General features: G+C 33.9%; 1 protein-coding gene and 2 non-coding genes across 3 annotated transcripts; 2 read left to right on the plus strand and 1 right to left on the minus strand.

Moving 5' to 3' along the window:
- Positions 1-1,840: 1,840 nt before the first annotated feature.
- Positions 1,841-24,347, minus strand: LOC113855342. Its single transcript, XM_027486955.1, has 4 exons — positions 24,291-24,347; positions 18,684-18,810; positions 18,125-18,257; positions 1,841-2,213 (listed from the first exon to the last, which is right to left on the minus strand). Exons 1-4 carry the CDS (start codon positions 24,345-24,347, stop codon positions 1,841-1,843), a joined length of 690 nt encoding a protein of 229 aa, XP_027342756.1.
- Positions 22,272-22,432, plus strand: LOC113861583. The gene has a single exon (XR_003504266.1). It is a non-coding gene; the product is annotated as a U1 spliceosomal RNA (small nuclear RNA).
- On the plus strand, positions 24,283-24,443 carry LOC113861593. The gene has a single exon (XR_003504269.1). It is a non-coding gene; the product is annotated as a U1 spliceosomal RNA (small nuclear RNA).
- The last annotated feature ends 541 nt before the right edge of the window (positions 24,444-24,984 follow it).

The following is a 24,984-nucleotide window of genomic DNA, read 5'->3' on the forward strand; positions in this document are numbered from 1 at the left end:
ATCTCCTCGACAAGGATCAATCGATATGGGGTAAGGATTGGACAGTTCCCACAATGAAATGTCAACATGATCAACAAAAGATTGGAGAATCTTATTTCTTTTATACTGAGAGAAGTAGGCAGCTACTTCACCGTGTACCCACTCGTATCCAGGAACTGTACAGGGAGGAAATACTGGTCTTTCCCTAGGAGGGCTCATGCTCGGTAATGGTTCAAAAGAATCAGAATCAGTGGACTCTGACGACTCAGCTTCGTCGTTGCATTCCCTAAAGCGAATCTTTACATCTTCATGAACCCTACTCGATCTTGAACCAAATTCTATCCCCCCTTCGGTTCTCTCAGCATGTTGAGTATCAGCACTAGTCGGCATAGATGATTCTGACAACGAGTCCTCTCATTCTAAGGATCCGGCCATGATAAAAATAAGGAAAGAAGAAAACAAAGCCTACCTCACAGTAGTCGGTTCGGAAGAAAGAGAAAGTTTGAATACCCTTCAGTTTGGAGCGATAGTATATACTTTTCGGCTCAGAGAAAAACTAGAGAACAAAATACCTAGACCACCATGTATTTATAAAGGGTCCTTGGGCATGTGAAGAGTCACATCCCTTCCTGACTGACAGATCTATCCTAGATCAAACGGTTAAGATTGAGCACCCTTTCATTTCGCACACACATCGAGGAAATACTAAAAAACCTGAAGTTCTAGAATAATATTTTTCATTATTTATTATTTATTTTTACGAATTTTTAACTATTCTTTATTTTTTACTTCTTCGGTCTACATCACTTTTGAAAAACCAAATCCTCCTTCAGTATGCATTCTAAAATATCATACTTTTTAACTGAATACCCTATTCGGCTTGATTACATTCCTAAAGACCGAATACCCCCCTCAATATTCCTAACCACCCACTAAACCGAGTACCCTCTCATTTATATGTGCTTGATACTTGTCTATTTTCTAGCCCTGACATCGTACCTTTTCGGGCTTGGGGGCTAGTGTACTGGATAGGGAACTGCTCGGTCCTACATATAGAAAAAGGAAACCGAGTACCTACTCGGCCCAGTTTGGCCGAATACCTCGTCAGGATTTAAAGGTAATTAACCTAATTAAGGATAATAATCAAAACATTATTTACTTTAAGAAAAGGGCCAAAATCAAATATGACTCAGCAGGCCCATTAGCCCATTATAATGCCTATAAAAGGAAGGTAGGAAGTACAGGTAAAGAGTTGACTTTTCATTATTAAATACCATTTATTACTCAGAACCGAATCCTGACTTCAGCATCGAAGTGCCTTTTGCAGGTATCCTCCCCACGTTAGCGACAGTTAGAAGGACGTCATTATTTCAGAGCAAAAATTTGAAGATTAGTGTTTCTCTAGCAGGAACACAGATCATCAAGGACAAGCAGAAGTTTTTTATCTTGTAAGACGAATAACATCTGGATTAGTACTACAACATTCGTGAGAGAACAATTTTCCTTGTGACCCTGGAAGCATCAAAATCGTCTGATACTCAAGCCCAAGCTTTCAATTCAAATTCTTTCTGCACTTTATTATGTAAAGGAGTTGGGCAAGGGTTGTTTTGCCCAGACCTCCCATGCCTAGTATTGTAATCACTCTTACGTTGTTAGGCATAGTATCATCATTGGATAGAAGCATTTTAAATAGCTCCTTTTTATCATCTTCTCTTGCAACCACAACAGATTCAACCAATGAATCTGTATATTTTGTGTAAACAACTCTCCCAGTGACACTTTGCAAGCCAAGAATATCTTTTTGGTTTAGAAAATGTCCTAAGCTTTCAGATAAGTTTTCAATCTTTGAATTCATCCCCCACTAAGGAGAAGAAAAGAATGATATCACCTGGGTTGTAAGGTTTTGAGGCCCTCCCTCCGCCTTGCACCTTAGGATGTCTGCGTTGATTTCATCCAACAAATCCTCTGCATCCAAGACAACATCCTTCAACTTATCAAGCCATTTTTTCACTGCAGGATCAGTTATCTGCTTCTCCTCAGCATCGTTGAGCACGGCATTGAGTGCTAACAACTTTGTCTCAAGCTCATTCAAGACAGAAACTTTTAGCTTTCTTCTCCCCATGAATTCACGTAAATCACTGGAGGTTATCCAGTCTAATAAGATCTTCACAGAGCCAGAGATAAAAGCCTGTGCCACCATATTTTTGGCTATATCTTCTTTCGTATTGTTCTTTCTGTTAGACAGACCAAGATAGAATACAGAAGCTGTTTTGTTGTCAGAACTTGAAATTATGGCTAAATGCTAGACGAGATTGAAACTAGTACTGTAGATAGTTGACATTCTTCCGACGTATTTTAATGTTAAAATCAAGGCATTGTTTTAAATTTTAATATTCAAATGTGAAAGCGCGTATAGCAGCAACTTATTTCATGACATTCTTCCTTTTATGCAAGTCTCCACATATCTATTGTTGCAGAAAAAGGTCTCAGCATGCAACAATATTCTTATTTATTGATTAAAACTTATTTAAAATTATAAAATGATGAACAAATCTTGTTTAGTTAGGATATCACAAAGTTGTTATTGAGAATTTACGTTGAAAAAGGTTTTGGTATTTTAAGAATCTTGGCGGTTAAAACATAGTGTGTCAAGTCCAGTTTAATTAGTTACTGTCTTCGTTAAATTTGAAAACACATATAATTTGACTATTGTTTTTCAAAGACAAATTAATAAAACTACTCAATGGAAAGGAAAAAAAACAGGAACTTTCATATTCTGCATTTTCTCCACGTACGTTATGAATTTTTGATTTTACATTTTTGAAGTTTTGTCTAAATAACACTTGAGAAATTGTTTAAAAACATTAACAATTGGTAATTTTTTATTAGATTGTTTCTGTCATGATTTGGGATTTGACTCTGGATCGGCACACGGGCTATCTTATCTAAAAATATCATTTAACTTAATAAGTTTGTTTTAAAATAAACATATGATTTAGCAAATAAACAAAATAAACATATGAAATTAGAAAAATAAAATAAAATAAAATAAATAAACATATGAAACTATAAACATTTCTAAAGAAGTGATATGATAAATTTGTGTAAATTTTTACAAAATTTTCCTATAATTTCATCATCCTAAAAATGTAATAACCCGCAGGAATCAGTTTATAGTTTCATCATCTAAACTGGGCCTAAAAACTATTGCCAAATGCTAGACGAGATTGAGACTAGTACTGTAGATAGTTCACATTTTTCCAACGTATTTTATTGTTAAAATCAAGTCATTGTTTCAAATTTTATATTTATGTGTGAAAATGCGTGAAGCACCAACTTTTTTCATTATTATATAAATGTTAATTTTGGCCATTACGCAAACCATTTCGATGTGCCAAATAAAAATGATGGGTATTTCTTGTATAACTTTAATCCCAAAGTTGAGTAATATCGTTGGCATTATATATATTTGCTAATGGCATATATAATTTAATAGACTTAGAAAACTACTCAAAGATTTGGACAACCATATTGATATTTTTACTTAATTAACTGACGGGGACTCTCGAAATAAAGTTCTATGAAGATTATAATGCGATAATAAAATGATGTTATATTTTGATTTTTTTTCCCTTGACTTTCTTCCTTTCTTAAGCATGTGTTCATGTATTCATTCTTACAAGAAAATGCTAACAGAGTACTCTTTTCAATACACTATTAAAAATTACAAAATCACGGGTGAGACTTATTTATTTAGGATAAAATAAAATTGGTAAGGAGAATTTACACTAAAAGGGTTTTATATTTAAGAATCTTGGTGGTTAGAAGCTGTGTCAGGTCCAGCTTAATTCGTTATTGTGTAAAGTTGATTAAATTTAAAAAGCACATAATCGCAATTGGACTACTATTTTTCAAAAGCAAATTAATAAAACTACTCACTGAAAACAGAAAAACGTGTAAAGAAGAGAAACTATTTAAAAACACTAACAATTGGTATTTGGTAAAATTTATGGTAATCTCATTGTTGAGGGGCATACAAGCCCTGCCTAAATATATAAATTTAAAATTATATTTAAAAAAAAAAAAACATATTTGCTCATTAATCTTTAAAGATATTTATATATAATTGTTAAATAATTCTTTAATTTAAGATTTAAAAATTAATATTATTGATGAGCTTCTCTTATTTGGATCTCAAATCAAATTTAACAATATAAATTTTATCTTCATCTTTACCTGCAATTTTGAATTTAATATTAGTTCATGATTATTTTCAGACTCCTTATATTTTTTTGGTGGTGTGATGAACTCTAAATCATATAATGCAGAATTGTGACTCTAATCAATAAATCACCATCTTTTGTTTGTGAATCTCTCTTAGGTAATTTGTGAATTTGTGTTTTCATTTCAAAATTTATATCATTATTGAACTTCGTTTTTCTTTTAATTTTTTCACACACTTATACGGATGTATATCAATTCTTTTTTTAATTTTTCCCCATTTGATTATACTCTGAAGCGACAGTCCCATTCTTGCTTGATTAAAAAAATTTTGCATTTTTCCTTTGAGGTTTCAAAGTTTCTTCCTTATATTGTTTTCTGTACAAAACTATGCATTTTTATAGTTATATATACTTTTAATCGTGCACTTCACGATCATAATAGAAAGATGACAGCAAAAGATATAAATAAATTTATACCCTGATAGATGGAAAGCTGTAAATAGTTATATATACTTTTAATCATGTACTTCATGATCATGATAGAAAGATGATAGTAAAAGGTATAAATAAATTTATACCCGATGGATGAACAGTTGTAAACATAAAGTAACATTAGCTTATATTAGCTTTTGTTTGGTGAGTAGGTCCCCATGCGTCATTTGAAGGGAGAAAGAGGTAGCGTCCCAGATGGTGAAAGACAATATCTTTCTTAAGAAACATTTTGCTTAACTCTTTGTTGAAGGATGGAACCATGTAAAAAGAAGGTACAAAATATTAATTTGAATAAAAATAAGAGAGGAACTTCTTTTATAAGGTTGGGTATCATCACATCAAATAAATCTTTCATGATCTTTAAGGGTATATCTTATCTTCAAACTTAGAGCTGATGGTAAAATCTCCTTTGAACTGTTTTCTTGCGTTTTTTTAACATGCTTTCATAAGATCCAACATGTCCTTTGTTGTTACAAAACAACAAAAGGGAAGTCCTTGGATAATATTTATGATGAATTAGGAAATGGTTCATAAAATAAACCAACTAAATTTCACAAGTAGGACTCGATCTGTTAGCATTGCATAGAGGAATAATGAAACCATGCTCAACCAAAAGGAAAAAAACGAGACAATTATCTATGTTCAAAATGGTTCAATATGGAGAATTTAGACATGCTGGATGAATTAAGGTCAACTATATTGTAATTAAGGTTAGAGAGTTGCCAACGTACTAAGGTTGGAGCCAAACATCTCCAAACTCCAAATCCATATACTAAGACAGTATACGTGACACAACACGTAAAGCAACAATAGAGCACCTCCACACAACCAGAAAGCTATCATACTTGTAACTAACATATAAGTCAATTAAAAATAACAAATAGAAAGACTAAAAAAAAACATCAGTAATAGATTCCTACAATTACATCATTGATGTATGATTTCAATATTTTCCCTTAATGCATTCATGCTTCCAATTATGGTATAGAGGCTATACACCTAAAGTTTGTATCAAACAACAAATAATTTGCACCTGCATGTTACAATTAACAAAGAAAGTAATAATGTTAAAATTGCACACAACTTTCCCTCCCCCAACAAGCGAATTATTTATTGCAAGAAAGATAACAATCATGACAAAGTTAAGCATGAAAAACCAAAGAGTAAAAGGAATGAGCTGCTAACTAATAAATATATGGTAGGAGTAGGAGGGCTTGTTATAAGTAGGAAGGAATTGTCTCGATGTTATTAGCGGATGGATGAAGAACTGGGTTTATAAATTTTTGTTATGAATGGATTTTTTTTCAATTCAAGAACTGTGTTTTAATTGATAGAGGGAGCTTATTTCCTGTACAAGCAAACAAGATTTAATTTAGTGTCATCTCTAAACACTCTCTCCTTGTATGTTTAGAAAAATGTACATCATAATAGTTTTCAATAATGCTACTTTGAAATTCAATGTGCTGCTCAAGGTTCAATGCCAGATACTATTTTCATTTCTCATCATTCTATTTGGGGTACAAAGCAAACACTAAAAGTTATTTGTTATTTTGAAATTAGTTCCTATGCTTCTTTAACTTATATATCATCACAATTATGCTATTGTGTATAGAGATTTATATCAAACTAAAATTTTTGGATAAATTATGGAATTCAACCACTCAGATATGATGGCCAAAGGAAAGTGAAAAATGTGATTTAAATTTGTTCAAGATGATTTAGATACTACATTAAGTAAACTAATTTCTCAATTAGGTATGAGATTTTGCTTAAGCTAAGAGATTCTTCCCAAAGCTAATTTTCCCTTTTCTTCTTCTTTTGCTATAAAGTTTATTTGGCAAACTTTTTCAAACATTTGCCTTCAAAGAATGGTGGGTTTTATTTTTATTTTTATATCTCTAACTCTAAAGATCAGGGAAGATGACCTAATTAAAGGTCCGTTTTTTGAAGCCTTGACTTCATGTTTGAGATATTTAACCCTCAATGATACTGTTGATGATGTTACCAAAGATGTTTTAGCCTTTGTAGTAACTTGGGGGCTAAGTTCAAAAATTCTTTCAACAACTTCCATTATGTAAGTAGCATTATTTGTTGAAACAAAACTAAGACTCTTAATAGGGGACTACAGTACTATTTGTATAATGACAAATTATGTTAAACTTTGTTAGTGAATTTTTCAATTAGATAATATGAATTTTGCATATATTTCTTTATCTAGTTTATGAGTGTATATATGTTGAGTCCTTTGTCCATTTTGTTGCTGCTCCTACAAATCATGTGTACATGTTTGCAACTTGACTTATAAGTACTGCAAAAGGAACCTTTCTAAATTCTAGTTGTGTTATTGTTCGTCTTTTCTTCATTCTCTGTTTATTCTTTGAGCATATCATCATATCACCTTTATACTCTAAAATTTATAAAATACCAATATTGAATATATCATTGTCAAGGATAAGAAAGCAATAAGACATGTTATGCTATTTACCCAAAAAGAAAAAAGTCAACCAAAATAGAAGACCAAAAACTTTTTTAAGTCTTGGTTTGATCGTATGAAAAATTGCTCTCAATTTGTTTTTCTATCAATATAATTTGTGAAACGTAACTTAACATTTTTCAAACTGAATTAGTTAGGATGTTTTATAAAAATATACAAACCAGTAGACATTCTAAAGTAATATTATTAAACATTACTTTAAGAGTTATGTTTTCTAATTTGTACTTGTTCAATTTTCTAAAAATACATCGATCTCTCTTCTCACTCACCATAGAGTTTAATATTAATTGAAATTTATTTATTTTAATTATGAAATATAGTATGTTATAATATTGTAATCAATATCTCTGCAGATTATTAAATATGACAAATGATGATGAAGATTGCATTAATTTGGATGATAAAACAAATTTGAATTAATGACATTGAAGATAAAGTCTACAAAAAATTAAATGAATTTACAACTAAAGATATATTTGGTCTTGATTTTGCATGAGTTTGAAGCGTGTGAATTTTATCATAATTATGCAAAATACTATGGAGTTGTTATTAGAAAGGATAGAATTGATCGTGATTCTAGAGGCAATATTATCATGCAGCAATTAGCTTTCAATAAAGAGGGCTTAAGGGATAAAAAAAACACCTCGACACAGAGTGGACCAATTTAGAGAATATAAACATATGACTCGAACCAATTGTAAAACTAAGTTTTGAGTACACCTAGATTATAAGACTTCAACATGGAAGATTGTAGCTCGTGAGAAATCTCACAACCATTAGTTAACTCTTATACATTATGCTCACTTATCCCTCGAAATCATACTTTGAGTGATGTAGATTAGGCACAAGATGATAGTTTGCATTTATATGGACTAAGAACAAGTCATATTATAGGTCTAATGTCAGGCCAAAAAGGTGGACACTCTAATCTTTGTTTTACTAAGAAAGATTTATATAAAAAGTAAAAGGTAAAATAGAAGATGGAGATGCATTTGCTGCATTGTGTTACTTGCAAGCAAAGGCAAACAATGACCCTATGTTGTTTTGCTAGTTCACTACCACAAATGATAGGAGATTTCAACATTTATTTTGGTTAGACAGCCCTATTCGACTTGACTATGTATGTTTTGGAGATGTTATTGCATTTGATACCACTTATAAGAAGAATAAGTATAATAGGTCGTTAGTTATTTTTTGTGGGTATAATCATCACGGAGAAACTGTAATATTTGGTTGTGTTGGTTGCTGATGAGAAAATACAAACATATAAGTGGATTTTAGAAGCCTTTGTTGAAGCTATGTCTAACAAGTGTAATACTTTAAATTTAATTTCAATTAAATAATAATTTTGCAAATTCGAATAACCAAATTTTCATAAGATATTTTGAAATAAGATAAAGGTTACAAATTAATATCAAACAATTGCTACAGAACTAGTTCAATTATAACATTTCTAAAATAAAATCTAAGTACCATAGTAGTTCATCCGTCCCTTCACTAAGTCCGGTGCTGATCGTCTTGATTACCTAAAAAATGAATGTAAGGGTGAGTACTCTACACTATTCAATACACAACTATCATAGAGTCTCACCTTACCTATACTTCACGCAAAGTACACATAAACAACATTTTTATTTCAATTTGTCACCGATGCACTCATGGCACCAAACAATCATATATATGTAAAATTAGCAAACAATAGTCTCTTGCACTCACTGCACGCCAACCACGCTCTCTGTGGTACTGTGATCACAAATTTTACTATGGATGGTCACCGGTTACCCCCGCTTCACGGATACCACGTGGGCAGTCACGGGTCGCTCAGCAAAGTTAGTGGTCAGAGATCTAGTCAAGAAGAGAGTATGTGACCCGTGGTGCACCCATTTCACAGTCGGTGTCACCACCACTCTCTCCTCCCTAAGGTATTCCTACCGTCCTTATTTTCCACACCTCAGTGTATCGCTGAACCATTCACAACACATTATAACGGCGCCAACACGCCCCATTCACATACATTTCATTCACACACGCGATATTCATGCTTACACACGGCACACAACCTATATTTAATTCATGTTACACGGCACACAACCCATATTTTATCCACAACATACGGCACATAGCCTTCATTTATTCACGATAACATTAATTCACCAATCAATGGCATTCCATCCCACACAATCACCCCCACGGGGCCTAACTATTTCAACACACATCACATTGCACATCAATTTCATCCAACACACAATCCTTATCCTCTATCTCGGTCACATAGCAATATTCAACAAAATAATAACAAATCACAACAATGAGATAGGGTAGAGTTCCCCCTTATCTTGGATTGAAGACCCACACTCGAACTCAACCTCAGACATACTCCCCACACAGATCTTGGCCTAAACACATGGAGAAACTTCATGAAAATCCAAGGAAATCAAGAAAACAAAGAATGGGGGCAAGAAACTGAAACCCTAGTCATTGAAACTTACCTCCAAATGTTCCCTACATGAATTCAACCTTCAATCAAGCTCCTGAACGGCTTTGGAGGTAATTTAATCGGTAAAAAATGTAAAACCTTAAATTTAATTTCAATTTAATAAGAATTTCACAAATTCAAATAACCAATTTTCATAAAATACTTCAAAATAAGGGAAGGGTTACAAATTAATATCAAATGACCGCTACAAGACTAGTTTAGTTACAATAAATTTTAAAATAAAAATTAAGTTCTATAGCAGTCCATCCATCCCTTCACTGAGTCCGGTGCTGATCATCTTGATTATCTGAAAAATGAATGTAAGGGTGAGTACTCTACACTACCAAAAACACACAATCAACATAGAGCCTCACCTCTAGAACCTTCCCAATACATTTAACAAACACAATCACAGGCAGCAATTCACATCCATAGGTACAAAACCCAAATCCATGCATGCGCATACCAGCCACACTCACTATAGTACTGTGATCACAGATTTACACCATGAATGGTCGCTGGTTACCCCCGCCTCATGGATACCACGTGGGCAGTCACGAGTCACGAGTCACTCAGCAAGGATAGTGGTCAGAGGTCTAGTCAGGAAGAGAGTGTGTGGCCTGTAGTGCACCCGTTCCGCAGTCTGTTTCACCACCACTCTCTTCTCCCTAACGTATTCCTACCGTCCTCATCTTCCACACCCCTAGTGTATCGCTGAACTATTCATAGCACATCACAACGGCGCTAATACACCCATTCACACATATATTCCATTCACGCATGCAATGATCATGCTTACACACGGCACACGGCTCACATTGCATTCAAATACACAACACTAGGCCCATATTCATTTCACATCACACGACACATAGCCAATATTCATCTATCATGCAACATTTAAATACAATCCACATCCATTAAGTTCGGGTCAACACACATAATGTTCACATATCACGGCACATGGCCCACATTACATTTCTCAGCAATTTCCTACCCCCTAACTCAGCCACAACACAATATTAAGCAAAATAACAACAATTCATTGCACAAAAGAGTAGGACAGAGCCCCTCTTACCTTGGATTGACGTCCCACGCCCTCATGGATTTTGTCTTAAACACATGGAGAAACTCCATGAGAACCCAGGGGAACCACGAAAACAGAGAAAGGGGATGAAAAAAAAATTAAAAACCTAACCATTAAAACTTACCTCCAAGCGTTCCCCACACAGATTCAACCTTTAATCACTTTAAACTGAACCCTAACCCCCTTTAAATTCTTTTCTGGTTGCGATACTCTCGCTGCAGCGAGTCCCCTCACTGCAGCGACACGCCCTCTTGCTACAACGAAAAAACTAGAGAAAACTGCACTCTGGTTTTTGCAGAATCTCGCTAAGCAAGGCCCTCTCGCTACAACGACACTGCACCTAGAAATGCATCCCAACTTGTCGCTTTCTCGCTACAAGGATAAGGTGACAACTTCAGTCCTTTCTCTTAGGGCGTTCTCGCTACAGCGAGAGTCTTCTCGCTGCAGTGAGAACCGCCCAGTATCACGCCTTAGGAACTTAGCCCATTTCAGCCCTATCCAGTCATGCATACTGATGAATCCACATTTTACTACATTTTTATACATCATTTATTACTTTTTATAGAAAAGAATAGACTTAGATAGTGTAAATAAGATGAATATTCCAATTAGGCTAAATAATATAGGTTTCTTAGTTTTTTGTTAATTTACATGAATTTAGATAGTTTATTTTACATATTTTGATCATTTGAATAATATGGCAGGAATCCCCAAGCTTATTTTGAAGAATTATTGGATTTTGAGGAATTTGAGGTGAAAGTAACTACTTTCAATATTGATAGTGACAACTACAGCAAGCCACTTCCAGCAAAGGGACCAAAGTGATCACTTTCAAAGCTTAAAGTGACAACTACAGCAGCCCAGAATCAACCAAACCTGCGCGTGGTTACTATGAATATTCATAGTAATCACTCCAGAGCATGCAAAAATTGAAGGTGCTGCACGTAACTACTATGAATATTCATAGTAATCACTCCAGAGAGGAAAAACTCAACTGATGCTGCGCGTGGTTACTATGAAAGAATGAGAGTAATTACTTTGGGCGGCGCCAGCTTTAGTATAAATAGATTTTTACCAAATTAGGGTAGAGAGTTCTTACACTTTTTGTACCTTTTCTCTTCTTTACTAAATTTAGGACACTTGGAAAGCCTAGGGTGGCCTTGGGTGACAGCCAAGGGTCCAACCTAGGGTTTGATTTCCATTTTCTCCTTACTTCTCTTTGATTTTTGTATTGATGTTATTGATTTCTCTTTACTTTCATTTTGCAATTGTGAGACCCATCCTCATGAAGGGTTAATTTTCTTGTAATCTCTAGTGAGTTCATATGAATTCTTGAATTCTTATTTTTTGAATGTTAATGCAAATCTTTTTCTTCCATGAATTTCTTCCTCCCAAACTCCTGAATTGAATTAATGGTTGAATGAGGGAAGTATTGTGTAATGAACCCTAATTCGTTTTAATGAAATTCTAAATTTGAATTGTTTAATTCTTGTTTAATTCCAAGATTGCGTAATCAAGGAATGAGAGATTGGAGTTCATTGGATTGCTTAATTCATATGAAAACATAAGGTTGATTTTCGCTTGTTAAATCAACCTAATTCTGGGAGGAGAGGAAGAGTATTAAATCTTGAGGGGAATAGGGATAGAGTTTATATGAATGAACTAGGGGTTACTACATTTTATCGATTGAACTTTGCAATTTAATTTTCTACTTAAGTTGATTGAACTTGAAATCACAAAACCCCCCTTTTTTTACTTGCTTTCTAAATACATTGCACACTACATGTTTGATATTTGGTCACTTGTCCAATGATTCATGGGAGACGACCTAGGCTTGCATCCTAGACTACATAAATTTTTCTGCATATTTTGATGAAAGTTCACGACAAATCTTTTTGCAAATGAGAAAATATTTCATTCATCACATACACATATATACATACACATATCCCCAACATACATATATGCACATATATTCATACTCATTACACACAAAACACCATCATTATGCATCCAAGGTAAATTCATAACATTCATTTATACTTGTACACACATATATATGCATTTAGATTTTTATAAATAACAATAATTAATATTACAAAATTAGGGGCGTTACAGAAAAGGGTTTTGAGTTGAGAGAATCAAAGGGATTTTGAGAAATAAATTCTCAAACCCTAAACCCCCTTTTTAAAACCCCTCAGATCGTGACACTCTTGTTACAGCGAGAAATTCTCGCTGCAGTGACGCCCTCTCTCGCCACAGCGAAAATCTCAGACGAAACTGCATCCTAGTATCTGCAGAATCTCGCTACAGCGAGACTGCACCCAGAAATGCACCCCAACTGTCACTTTGTCGCTACAACGAGAAGGCGACAGACGCATGCCTTTCACCCAGGGTCTTCTCACTACAGCGAGACATCTCTCACTGCAGCGAGAATGCCCTGCACCAGAACTTAGCCTATTTTCCTTTAGTCTAATTCCAACCACAAACTCATATCATAATAAGGTCACATACATATATTTACATCACTATCAAGTAAATCAACACACATATGGATATATATATATAAATAAATAAATATATATATATATATATATATATATATATAAAATTTAAACAACATTACAAAATTGGGGCATTACAACAAGCATCCTAAAGTAGTGGTTACTAATGGTGATAGTGCAATGAGAGAGGCTATTAAGGACATATTTCCAAATGCATCACACCATGTTCATGGCATCTCTACCAGAATGCAATTGAGAATGTTAAAAATTCTCAATTTGTTAATTTTAAGTTTCTAATTTATGTGGACCTCTCCCCAAAAGAGTTTGAATTAGATTGGAACAAGATAATTGACAAATATAATCCTTTTGACAACTAATGGGTGAATAATGTATTTAGCATGAAAACAAGGTGGGCAAATGCTTTCATGTGAGATAATTTTTTTGCTAGGATTAGAACTATATCATTGTGTGAAGGTAGTAACTCATTCATCAATAGATACATACAATGAAAAAATAGCTTGTAGATTTTTTGCATAATTTTGAGAGGGTTATCAAAGAATATAAACATAATGAATTGATTTATGATTATAAGTCTATTTATCTGGAGCCTGTAATGATTTGTGTTAAGTTGATTTCACAATACTAGGTTTTAAGCTCCTTAAGAGAAGTGAGATGTTGAAGCTTTTTACATTCTAATGACTTTAAACTATCAAAATTAAATAGGAGCAGAGTCTCAAAAGTAAGAAGTAGTAATTGCTCCTTGAGCAAGGTGTTAACTATATCTTCCTCCCTAAATCCATTAAGAGTAACTGGAGAAAGAGAAGTGAGGTGGTAGAATCGGAAACCTAACTCTTGTTTCAACATACATGGTAGTATTCCAATATCAAAATAAAGTAATAGTAAACTAGAAGTGACCTAAGTTTCAAGTAATGTGTATTTGTATCATCTTTCATCACCCAAAATTCAAACTTCCCACACTCTCCTTTAGTGTGAAGTGATTGCAATGAGGTGGCCAAACCATTAGTTGAAGAGAAATCAAAGACTTAATATTTCTAATAGCACTACAACATAAAAAAAAATATTAGAGAATGGTTTAAACTATTCTAACAAGTATTGCTATCCAAAATAGATATCACTTAGAAAGTGGTTCATATAACCGCTCTCCAAATTATGAACTCTGAATTTGAAATTTCTTTCCTTGTGAGTTTTCTATTACAAACCAAAATTAATATTATGTTATGTTTAAATTTGAGTTTATATGTCTTTTAAATTCAAAATTCTTCCTTTTTAGTTTTTTAATCACAAACCAAAATCGATTCTTTGTCTCATCGAAACTTGAGTTTTCATGTTGTGTTAACCAAATAGTTCACATCCAAATGAATGAAATACTAGTAAAAAGAAAGAAAGAATGAAGAGAGAAGTGTGACAAAGGTACCAAGAGATATGGAAGAGACAAACATTTTTAGCAAAAAAAAGATTCATGATGCTACTATGAGTTGAGAGTATTTTATCCTTACATGGATTTATAAGTTAAAAGTTGCTAAGGCTTCTTAAAATTTTAATTTGTGAGAACAGTTAACACATAATCGCTCTCTAAAAGTGACTTTAAAAAGTATTAGTACGTAATTATTATCCAAAAATAACTTTAGAAATCAGTTAAATTTTCACTATTTTCCAAGTCTTTCTTAGAGAACAGTGCTAAAGTAATTGCTCTTCAAGTGAATCCTAGAGATTAGTTTTCTATTAATTGCTCTCCAAGTTAGTGAACTATAAAGTGAAATATGACGTAGTGGAGTCAAGCTTTGAAGACTATCAGTATTGTGTATTCCAGTCACGAGAAGTATACATAATTAACAAAGGTTATAGGAGTTTGATGAGGTCAAGTGTGAGTGAAAAGTCTATCTTTGGATAAGAATAAAGAAGTTGAACAACATATAAGTAAAGATGACTCAGAACTTAATAGTGTTAAGGTTTTGGGTTAAGTGTAATGTCCATTTTAGCACAAATAATTTTGTCATGATATCATTGGATACAGTGCAATTGAAAAACCGATATGTTTATTTATTAATGCCTTATATAATTTATTTAAACTTAATTATATTTTTAGTTCCTACAAAAATAACATCCATTGAAATTAGTTCTGAAAAAAATTATTAGAATTTAATCTCTAACATTTTTAAATTGTTTGGAATTTGTCTTTACAGTCAATTAAGTTTCATTAACTAATGAGCTAGATAATAAATATTTATCTTATCACTATCATGCCATTATAATTTTTAATATTTTATTATTTCGATATCAATATTTGCAAAAATCCCTAGTTCTAGCACTTTCAATTTTCCTCCCTCTCCTCTCCACCAGGCTTCATCTCCTCATTAATGTTTGCACCATCTTCATCTTTTGTCACCATTTTTTGTAAAATTGATAAAAATAATTACAAATAATTAAGACAACAACTCTCGTATTAATCTTTCCCATTAAGGAAAAAAAAGCAACAACAATACCCATTAATATGAAAAATCGAAGCCTCAATTAAAGCATTAACGTCAATTTCCATGGAAAAAATGGGAAAAATAGCAGGTGCACCAGCTGTATTCACGGGGGGAAACAAAAAACATGGCAGCGATACCAAATAATACGGATGAAACAATAACATTAGCAACCCTCCACCGAGTAGGGAGAAGTAATTTCAGAAAGACAATATTAGGAATAAGGATTTAGGTTTAACAACAAAATAATATATAATAAAATAAAATAGATTAATAAAGTATTTTTATTAAATTATTTACCGTATTTATAAAATGTTATTTTTATTACAAAGAACCTTCTTATAATATCCTAATTTAAAAGCCTTTGCACAAACAATTAAAAATTTGACAACATTAAATAAGTACACATATATCATGCTTAAATTGAACAAGTTCTAAACCCTCATATCTATAAGGTACCATAAAAAAACACCTTTAATATAATATCGGATTTATTTTAGAATTAATAAAAATGGGAGACCGAAATTACACATTGATGAAGCAAAATATGTTCTTACAGTTAAGTGATGACAAACTTTTTATCTTCCCTTTATCGTCTTCGAAGCTTATGTTCACAGACCCTTTTCTTATTACTGTACATGAAAATTTCTGCTGCTCGTATATTGAACACGAGTTCGTAGTAATCCTTATATTTCAAGTCAATGACTACGACAAGTGAGTGTACCATTCATTGTAATAAGATATGGATATTTTATTCTGCCTTTAAAGGTCTAAAGATCCAATGATTAAGGGAAAAGACTTTGAGAAACAATTGGCAAGAACTAAATGAAATGAAATTGTTGGGTTACTCATATCCAATTGACTGGCAATGTGATTAAAGAATTGAATCAATTATGCATGCATTTATGCTGTACTAAAAAAAAGATGATAGTTCAAGTGGCTAGGCTCACTGGGCTATGGTAGACATAAGGTGCAGTAGCATGCTATCCCTCCACTGTTGCGAGCCAAGGTTGTCGCTGCTCTGTGAAACCAGCCTCACGCTATACCCCACAATCTAGGAACCATGAGGCCAACGCCTTCGCTTAGGCCCCATAGTTCAACCTCTCAACTTGGAGTGGGCAAGCCAACTTGGCGCAGCCTTCAGCCCAACCCAGCAAAGCCAAAGTCATGTTCTATTATCTTGATGCCTCCACTTGGGTCACAAGTTAGTGCTACCCAACTAGGCATGTTGATACTCTTGTCAGAGTGGTTATAAACAACGTGATTGCCAAATATATTGGCAATGTGGGAGTTGTAAAGGAAGTAGAGTTGTAACGAACATATTATCAATCTAATGCTAAGCATTGTGAAGATGGCTTTGATCATGTTTTTAATTGCAAATGAGGTCATAATAGTTCTTGTGTTGCAATTAATGGCCAAAAATGTGAAGAAATGCGTGTTGATATACCGTTGCAATGTCTATCTGAGAGACTTCACAAACGCATAATTGAAGATGCAAAAACAATTTAAAACACTGGTTTTTATGACACAATGATAACTTCGTAAAGTCTTTGATGATCTTTTGGAGTTATGCATTTTCTCAATAAAAAATTCCATTAGTTATAAAGAATATTGAAAGAGAAGAAGTGAGGAATACTAATGTGCAACTTGCAGGATTTGTGAATGGTGATAAACCCAACTCACTATGGTAACACTTTTGTCCGAGTGTTTATAAACAATGTGTTTGCCAAATGTTTGGTTATTGTGGGACTCGTAAATCATAATTGTTCCTGCTTTGAATACACCCGTTTCCTTTTCTGCTACAGAGGTTTCTTGCTCTACCTATTCCTATCTTTACATCTAGCTAGGGTATCCTTGATGAAGTTCCAAGTTTTTTGCTATCCAAGATGAGGGCAAGTACTTGCAATGACACTTTGATGATCAAATAAGTATTTAGTATAGAGTAATAAGGTTAAAAGGGTTGTTGGCACTTCTCATCTAAGGGTGAGGCTAGAGGGGTGGTTGGTATTCTTTGACCTAAGACAAGGCCGAAGGGGTGGTTGGCACCCTTCATCCAAGTATAAGGCCAAAGGGGTTATTGGCACCCTTCGTTCAAAGGTAAAGCTGAACCCTTTGTCCTAGGATAAGATCGAAGGGGTACTCGGTTCCTTTTGATTTTGGGAGTGACCGAATAGGGCTTTATTTGATACAATAATGAATATAGAGTGGTGAGGAGTGAGCATATTATCAATCTAATGCTAACCATAGTGAAGAAGGTTTTGATCATGTTTTAATTTGTAACTGCAATCATAATAGTTGTTGAGTTACAATTGTGGAAATCAAGAAAAAAGATGTTGGTAATTAAATGGTTGCAATTGTAAATTAGGGAGAATTCACAAACTTCATAATTGTGGCTGCAATAACCATGTGAAACACAAGTTCTGATGACAAGTGTGGAGATGGTTCTTGGTGTGGAAGATCAAAGGCAATCTGCTGAGAACCAAGGTTATTGCTGCAAACAGCTATGGTTATCCCTGCAGTAAGGAAAAATATATATAAAATCACAAAGAATTTTATGATTAAGTCATTTTGGTTGGATGGACACATTTTGAAACACAAGTTTTTCTATCCTTCCATAAATTCCAAACAATAATTCTAAAAATTTTCTCTCAATTAGAAAAAAGGTTGATATTTTGAGTGGATAAGTTAAAAGCTAACCAATCTAAAATTCCTTTACTAAATAAAGCTACCCATTGTTGAGGAAAAACAAAGTGGTTTGAAACTGATTTTGACATTACATCTTAGACAAGTAGAGGAATTAGACATGTTTTGCGTACACCTCTCCTCATTTGGTAGAAGCTTCTCATGGGCCACCTTCCAGAGAAAAAAAGTTAACTTGGGAGGACTATCTCAGGTCCAAATTAGCCTAAAAATCTCCTTGTTATACTTAGGGATGTGACCAGGTCTATACAATAGAATGTAAGCAGAATTGATCGAAAAAATCCCATTGCTAGTTTTGTTCCAGTAGACAGAATCAAGAACACCTGATCTAATAGGAGGCTCTATGAGAGCTATGGACTGGCAGACCTAATGAGGGAGAAAATTGGAAAGTTTCTCCCAATCCCAATTATTATTAAAGGAAAAGAACCCTACTAGAAGGTCCAAGTCAGGTTCAGGCATAGTGAACTTAGAAAAATTAGCTAAAACAAGAAATTGGGATGTCCAGTTATCATACTAGAATTTGATAGTTAGACTATCCTCCAAATTCTAACTTAACCCTTGATTGAAGTTGGGCCAAACAGATAATAAGTTCTTCAAAGATGAGAGACTTGATAAATGTTACATAGCCTAGGGTCTTTTCCTATCCTAAATTTATATTTGCTGTGAAAGATTTGGGTCCACAGAGTATTAAGAAAACCTCCACCATAACTTCATTAGGTAAGTTTTATTCAGAGTCTTAAGATCCCTAAAACCATGACCACCATCAGTCTTAGGCTTGCATATTTTCTGCCAACCTATGGGATGACACTTTTTTGCACCTAGAGAGTCCCATAGAAAGTGCTTACAGATATTGTTGATATCATTACAAATAGAAATATGGATAGTAGAGATTTACATGATATAGGAGGAACACTTAGAAGGAGGGGTTGAGCCAGGGTAACCCTTTCAGTAAAGGAGAGAGATTTCATTTTTCAGAGGTTCAGCTTTTTCCGTATTTTATTAGTGAGGAAAGTGTAGTGCCCTTTATTAGGTCTATTATGGGCATTTGGAAATCCCAAATACCTGTCAAGATGGCTGGAAGGGATGATTCCTAAAACATCACTAATTCCATGAATGCAGTTAGGGTTGGTATTTTTAGAGAAAACCAAGGAGGATTTATTAGGATTATTTCAACCCTAAAGTAGCACAAAAGGCCTCTAAAGTATCTTTAATGTTAAAGGCTTATTGCAGATTTGCTTTGGCAATAATAATATCATCTGCAAAGAAAAGGTGGGATATGTCAAGCCCTTGATTACTAAAAGAAAAAGGAGTCCATGCCTTGCTAAGGACTTTTTCATTAATCAAATGGGCCAGTCTCTCAATACATAGGACAAAAAGGTAAGAAGACAAGGGATTTCCTTGGCAAATGCCTCTAGAGGGAATGAAAGACTCAAAGACACTATTGTTTCAGTTAAGGAAAAAGGTAGGAGAGGTTATACAATGATGGATAAGTGATACCAAATTAATATGAAGATCAATTTTAATAAGGGTGGCAATGATGAATTTCCATCTCAGCCTATCTTTCTCTAGGTATTTGATGCAAAGTATACTTTTGTTGACATTGTTAACGGAGGCTGGTCCTTTTTCCTTCTTATTTCTTCACAAGATTACATCAACAAAAGTTTCGTGATTATGATGTAGCAGTTGCATGTGGATAACAAACTTCTGATCAATAATGTTGAGTAGACTTGTAGAGGCTATAGAGCTTCCAAAACACTTAAGTAATAATAAATCCTACATTTAATGTGTTAAAGAAAGTAGCGGGGGCATGCGTTTGCGCGGCCCCTCCTAACTATAGTTTAGTATGCTTTATCATATTAAACAATTTTACAGTCGAAAGCATTGGGATTCAATTATGACAATTTTATACTTTATGTCACATCATGTAAAATCATTCTATATGTGTAGTAGTTATTTTTCTTTGCAATTGCTCTTCTTCTTGTATTAAGATTTGTTTGATATGTGCAGACTGATATCATGTCCAAATAATAATAGTAACTTCAAGGGTAGCTACTACTTCAACCAAATGGCAATGCATCTAATATCTTGTATCAAGATCTTGCTAAATGCAAAGTTTACTTTATTATCTTAAAATGTTATACAATGATGCTGAAGATGCTGCTTTATGCCATAGCTTCGGTATACTGAGAATGTCTTTTCACTTTTCAGTGAAGCCATTTCTAATTACTTAATGCATATTGAATAAACAATCAAATTTGGTGAATTATTATAGAGAGGGGTGTTGGGCTCAAATGCGGAATAACTTGGATGTGTAAATTAAAATTCTGACGTAAACTGGCGAGCAATAATTCAGACCTAATAAATAGATCTAGCAGCGCAGCGGTGTAATTTGTAAAGTGTGCACTGGAATACTTCCCAGGAAAGAGAGGTGGATCACAACGGATCACTTCAATACCAAGTCTTTCCTTAGCCAGAACCTTTCCAGTTACAACACTAATACAAATACACACTTCTCCAGCAATCCAACAATCAGCCACGGAAGGATAACAGAAATAATTCTTTTCTGATGTGGAAAATCAGACTAAACTGCAACCACAAAGCATACTAAGAATTATTCTAACTGAATAAAATAAGCAGATAAAGAACACCAATATTTAAGGTGGAAAACCTCCAATGTGGAAGAAAAACCACGGGACAAACTCCGAAAAATATTCCACTATATCTTGAGATATTTACAATATCCTTTCAACACTCTATCACACAAGAGATGTAAAATATAGTGTACCCAGTGAGACCCACTTCCTATTCAAATATTACAAATTTTGTAATACCAAGAAGAAATAGAGATGATACCCACCCTAATGTATTTTTCTCACACTCTTAGGATTTACTCAACACTCTATTTTTCTCTCACTAGAATTCTATCAATGCTTGATAAACACTCTTGCGATGCATCCTCTGATTTCATTCCTCACGGCTATTTATAGCCAAATGAAGTTACTATTCACTTATTAAAATATTATTTATTTGTTTAGGAAGTAAAAAAAAACGGCACCGAATCACCGAAATGTGCTGGACATCACAAGGGGTTGCAAGAGGTTTATTATTCCTAACTAAAATTCATAACAAATACTATCATGCGTTGCACTAAAAATCAAATTCATTTATCAGTTCCCATAGTTTTCAGATAAGAAATTCGAGAAATTGAGGTTGTCTATAACTTTGATCTTCAAAAATTAAAAAGAAAAAATCACGAACGCAATGTATCAGTGCTTCCCAATTGTCATTTGGAAGAATCATCATAAGAATATAAGGAGTACCTACCTTTAAATCTGTCCAACAAAATCCTCCATTACCAACATCTTAATGTGTTCCTTCCAAGTTTTTGGCTTGTTTTTATAAGCTGCAGAAAAATAATAAATAATATTTCGAACTTATAAGAAATAAGGTTAATAGGCTAGCATTCATCAAACAATGAAAAATTATTATTAAATTGGTGTTTACAGAAAATACTTGAAAAATGATATTCTTATTCATTGGTGAAGATGAACCTTCACATTCCAACATTAATAGGGGATATTCATAAATCTAGTAATCGTCCTAGACTAACGTAGGCAACTGGAAAGGTATATACTACTAGAGAGGTATATATTAATAGGGCTCCCATATTCGTGGAGGCGAATCCATTCTATAAAAACAATCTGCAACTTGATATCACTTCAATCAGTCTCCGAAGCACTCAATTTAAATGAGTCCCACATTGAAAATGTTAGAGAAAGTAGTGCGAATAATGGGATATAAAATCAAAGCACAGGACAATGAGCAACATACTTACCTGGATGGGGTCAATGGGTGATTAAGAAGGCCCATGGCCTAGGGCAGTGACCTCCATTGCACTTAGGAGGGGTGCTGCTCTAAGGTCTGCCCAAGTGGCAGAGCCTACATCATAATTTGTGGCAGTGGGGGCCTGCGTTCGCGCGGCCCCTTCCAATTTAGTTTCAAATGTTCTGAGGTTACTGATTTTACAAATATTGAACGTATTCATTAGCCTTTATTAAATTCCTTGAAATCTTTCGATTAAATACCTACGAACACTATAAAACCCCATCTGTCATTTGGTATTATGCAGCTAGCCATTTATTTTTATACTAAATATCATCTTTATTGATAATCAACTCATTCTATATATAAATAATATGTGCAGAAAGTAATTATCTTTCTTTGCAAGCTGTTACATTTTTCAAGAAATTGGCAATGCTTCTGATCTTATCTTATATCAGACCTATAGCTAAATAGGACAAGTGCTCAACTTTTTCCATTTTTAATTAGTTAATGCATACTGGAAAAGTAAATTAGTGGCGGATAATTATGAAGAGGGGTTTGCAAGAGGCTTATCATATACTGAGTACTAATAAATATTAACTTCCATACTTATGAATGATGCTGCGGAGCTTCCCTAGATGAAAGTTGTAAAAATTATTTGGCAAGCCCATGTGGAGTGGTAGAATGGATGTGTGTTGATAAATGTAATGAAACGCATGCATTAGTTATAGAATATCATTGACAATATTTATAACTTTTGCCGCTACCAAAGAAATATGACAAGGAAGTTGAAGGTTTTGAATCAGTGAATTTGGATGTTGCATCCCTCAGTAAACAAAATAAAATAGAAGGTCTTTGTTCAAGTGACAGAACCTACATCATAATCTGAGGTATTGGGGCCTGCGTTCGCGTGGCTCCTCTCAATTTATGTCTTTTAGTTAACAAATGTTCCAATTGTAGTTGCAAATGTTGTATTTGTATTTTGGATGACAAATGTTGTGGGAAATTACATTAGCATGTGTCAGTAATTTGTGGAAGAATATGAGTGAGTTGTCTGTTCCAGGTTGTTGATGTAAGAACGAGAGTTCTTGTCCAATCTTGTTATCATATATTTTTATCATTTCTATTTTTTTGTACCATTATATTTTGATGTAGTACAATCCAGTCTTTATTATGAAAATCATGTATGGATCTGAATCCTTAGAGAGTATTCTCTTTTGCTAACTGGATGCTTAGTGGCAGGGTCATACTATAAGATTTGAGTCTTACATATGAATAGAACTATTGTTCAATAATTAGTAACTTGGAATCTTGATTCCCCTTTTCTTTCTTTGATATTTGCATAATTAACCAGGTAGGGAATTCATTCTTTGAGCAAAGGAGCGCTAGCAAACAATTAGTAGGAAAATTCTAATAGATATCCCGTATATGTTTTGATAAAAATTGTTTGTCTGACATTTTATCTTGATCACCATATTAATATGAAAGATATAATGTCGGTTGTTTAAGTTCATTTAATAACAAGAGGAATGCTAGGTATATAAGGAACTGACCTAATAAAGCAGAACACATCAGGTGTTTGTTTGTGTATGACTTTGTCTCAAAATGCAGATAACACTCCATTTACACATCCGGATGCCATGCAATTTGTATAAATAACATAAGGTGGGTGAGTTCTTGTGAAACTAAGACTCTTCAAACCTAAGAAAATGCCCAGAGTCTGTGCAAGCTCCCCACCAAAACAATACCATAAGCCACCCAATTTCAATCAGAAGATGTTGCTTTCTCCTTCAGACTCCAACAAAAAACTAAGTATGCCTAAACTCATGAATCCTTGCCAACCTACTTATGAAGTAACTCCACTGATTGTATTTTCTTTAGAAAGAGCACACTGCAACTTGAGACCACTAATTTATTCCCTCAAAACACCTGGTTTAAAAATGTCCCATATTGAAACGATGGCCAAAGTGGTGTGAAGGACGAGCTATAAAAGTGAAGCTTATGAGTTTGGGCAACATACTTACCTGGACGGGGTCAATGGGCGATCGAAAAGGCCTATGGCCTAGAACAGTAACTTCCATTGCACTTAGGAAGGGTGCTGCTCTAAGGTCTGCCCAAGTGGCAGAGCCTACGTCATAATTTGTGGTAGCGGAGGCTTGCGTTCGCGCAGCCCCTCCCAATTTGAGTTTTAAATTTGCTTTATACTGTTGTAGTTTAGTGTAATGTAAATGAAAACTATGTGTTGCCAAAGTAAAAGATGCAAAGTGAGGCATCTCATTTTATGCTTAATATTTCTATCATCAACTCATTCTCTACAAACTATATGGCCAAATAGTTATCTTTCTTTGCATTTATTCTTCTCCTGTATTAAGCCATGTTTTATATGTGCAAGCTGATCTAAGTCCCAACCAATAAAAAAACAATGGAATCTACTTTTTTCAAACAAATGACAGCCTCTGATCTATCTTGGATCACAGCCTAGCTAGATGTATTGTTTACCTTTTATGTGAGGCTGCCCTACAATTGAAAGCCCTGGCAAGTGATGTCGAAGATGCTTATCAATGTCTTTGCTATGCCTGAGTGGGAATTTCTTCTCATCTTTACCAGTGAATTATTATAAAGTGTTTCTAGAGGCTTATCAGTACTACAAACACATTATAACAGGCTCATTTAACAATAAATTGCTTGAAGAAACTTTAAACAGAATATAATTGGAAT

The sequence above is a fragment of the Abrus precatorius genome, unplaced genomic scaffold, assembly GCF_003935025.1.
Source record: "Abrus precatorius isolate BTA unplaced genomic scaffold, Abrus_2018 Scaffold1, whole genome shotgun sequence".
Taxonomy (NCBI): domain Eukaryota; kingdom Viridiplantae; phylum Streptophyta; class Magnoliopsida; order Fabales; family Fabaceae; genus Abrus; species Abrus precatorius.

Bases quoted from the DNA above. Each gene is read 5' to 3' on its own strand.
- LOC113855342 (XM_027486955.1), bottom strand. From the start codon at position 24,347: ATGGAAGTTACTGTTCTAGGCCATAGGCCTTTTCGATCGCCCATTGAC. The intron at 18,258-18,683 runs GTCACATCCCTA...TCCTTACTGCAG, and splicing joins CATTCTATTGTATAGACCTG to GGATAACCATAGCTGTTTGC. The intron at 2,214-18,124 runs GTTTGTGAATTC...TCTGTCTAACAG, and splicing joins ATTGCAGCCACAATTATGAA to AAAGAACAATACGAAAGAAG.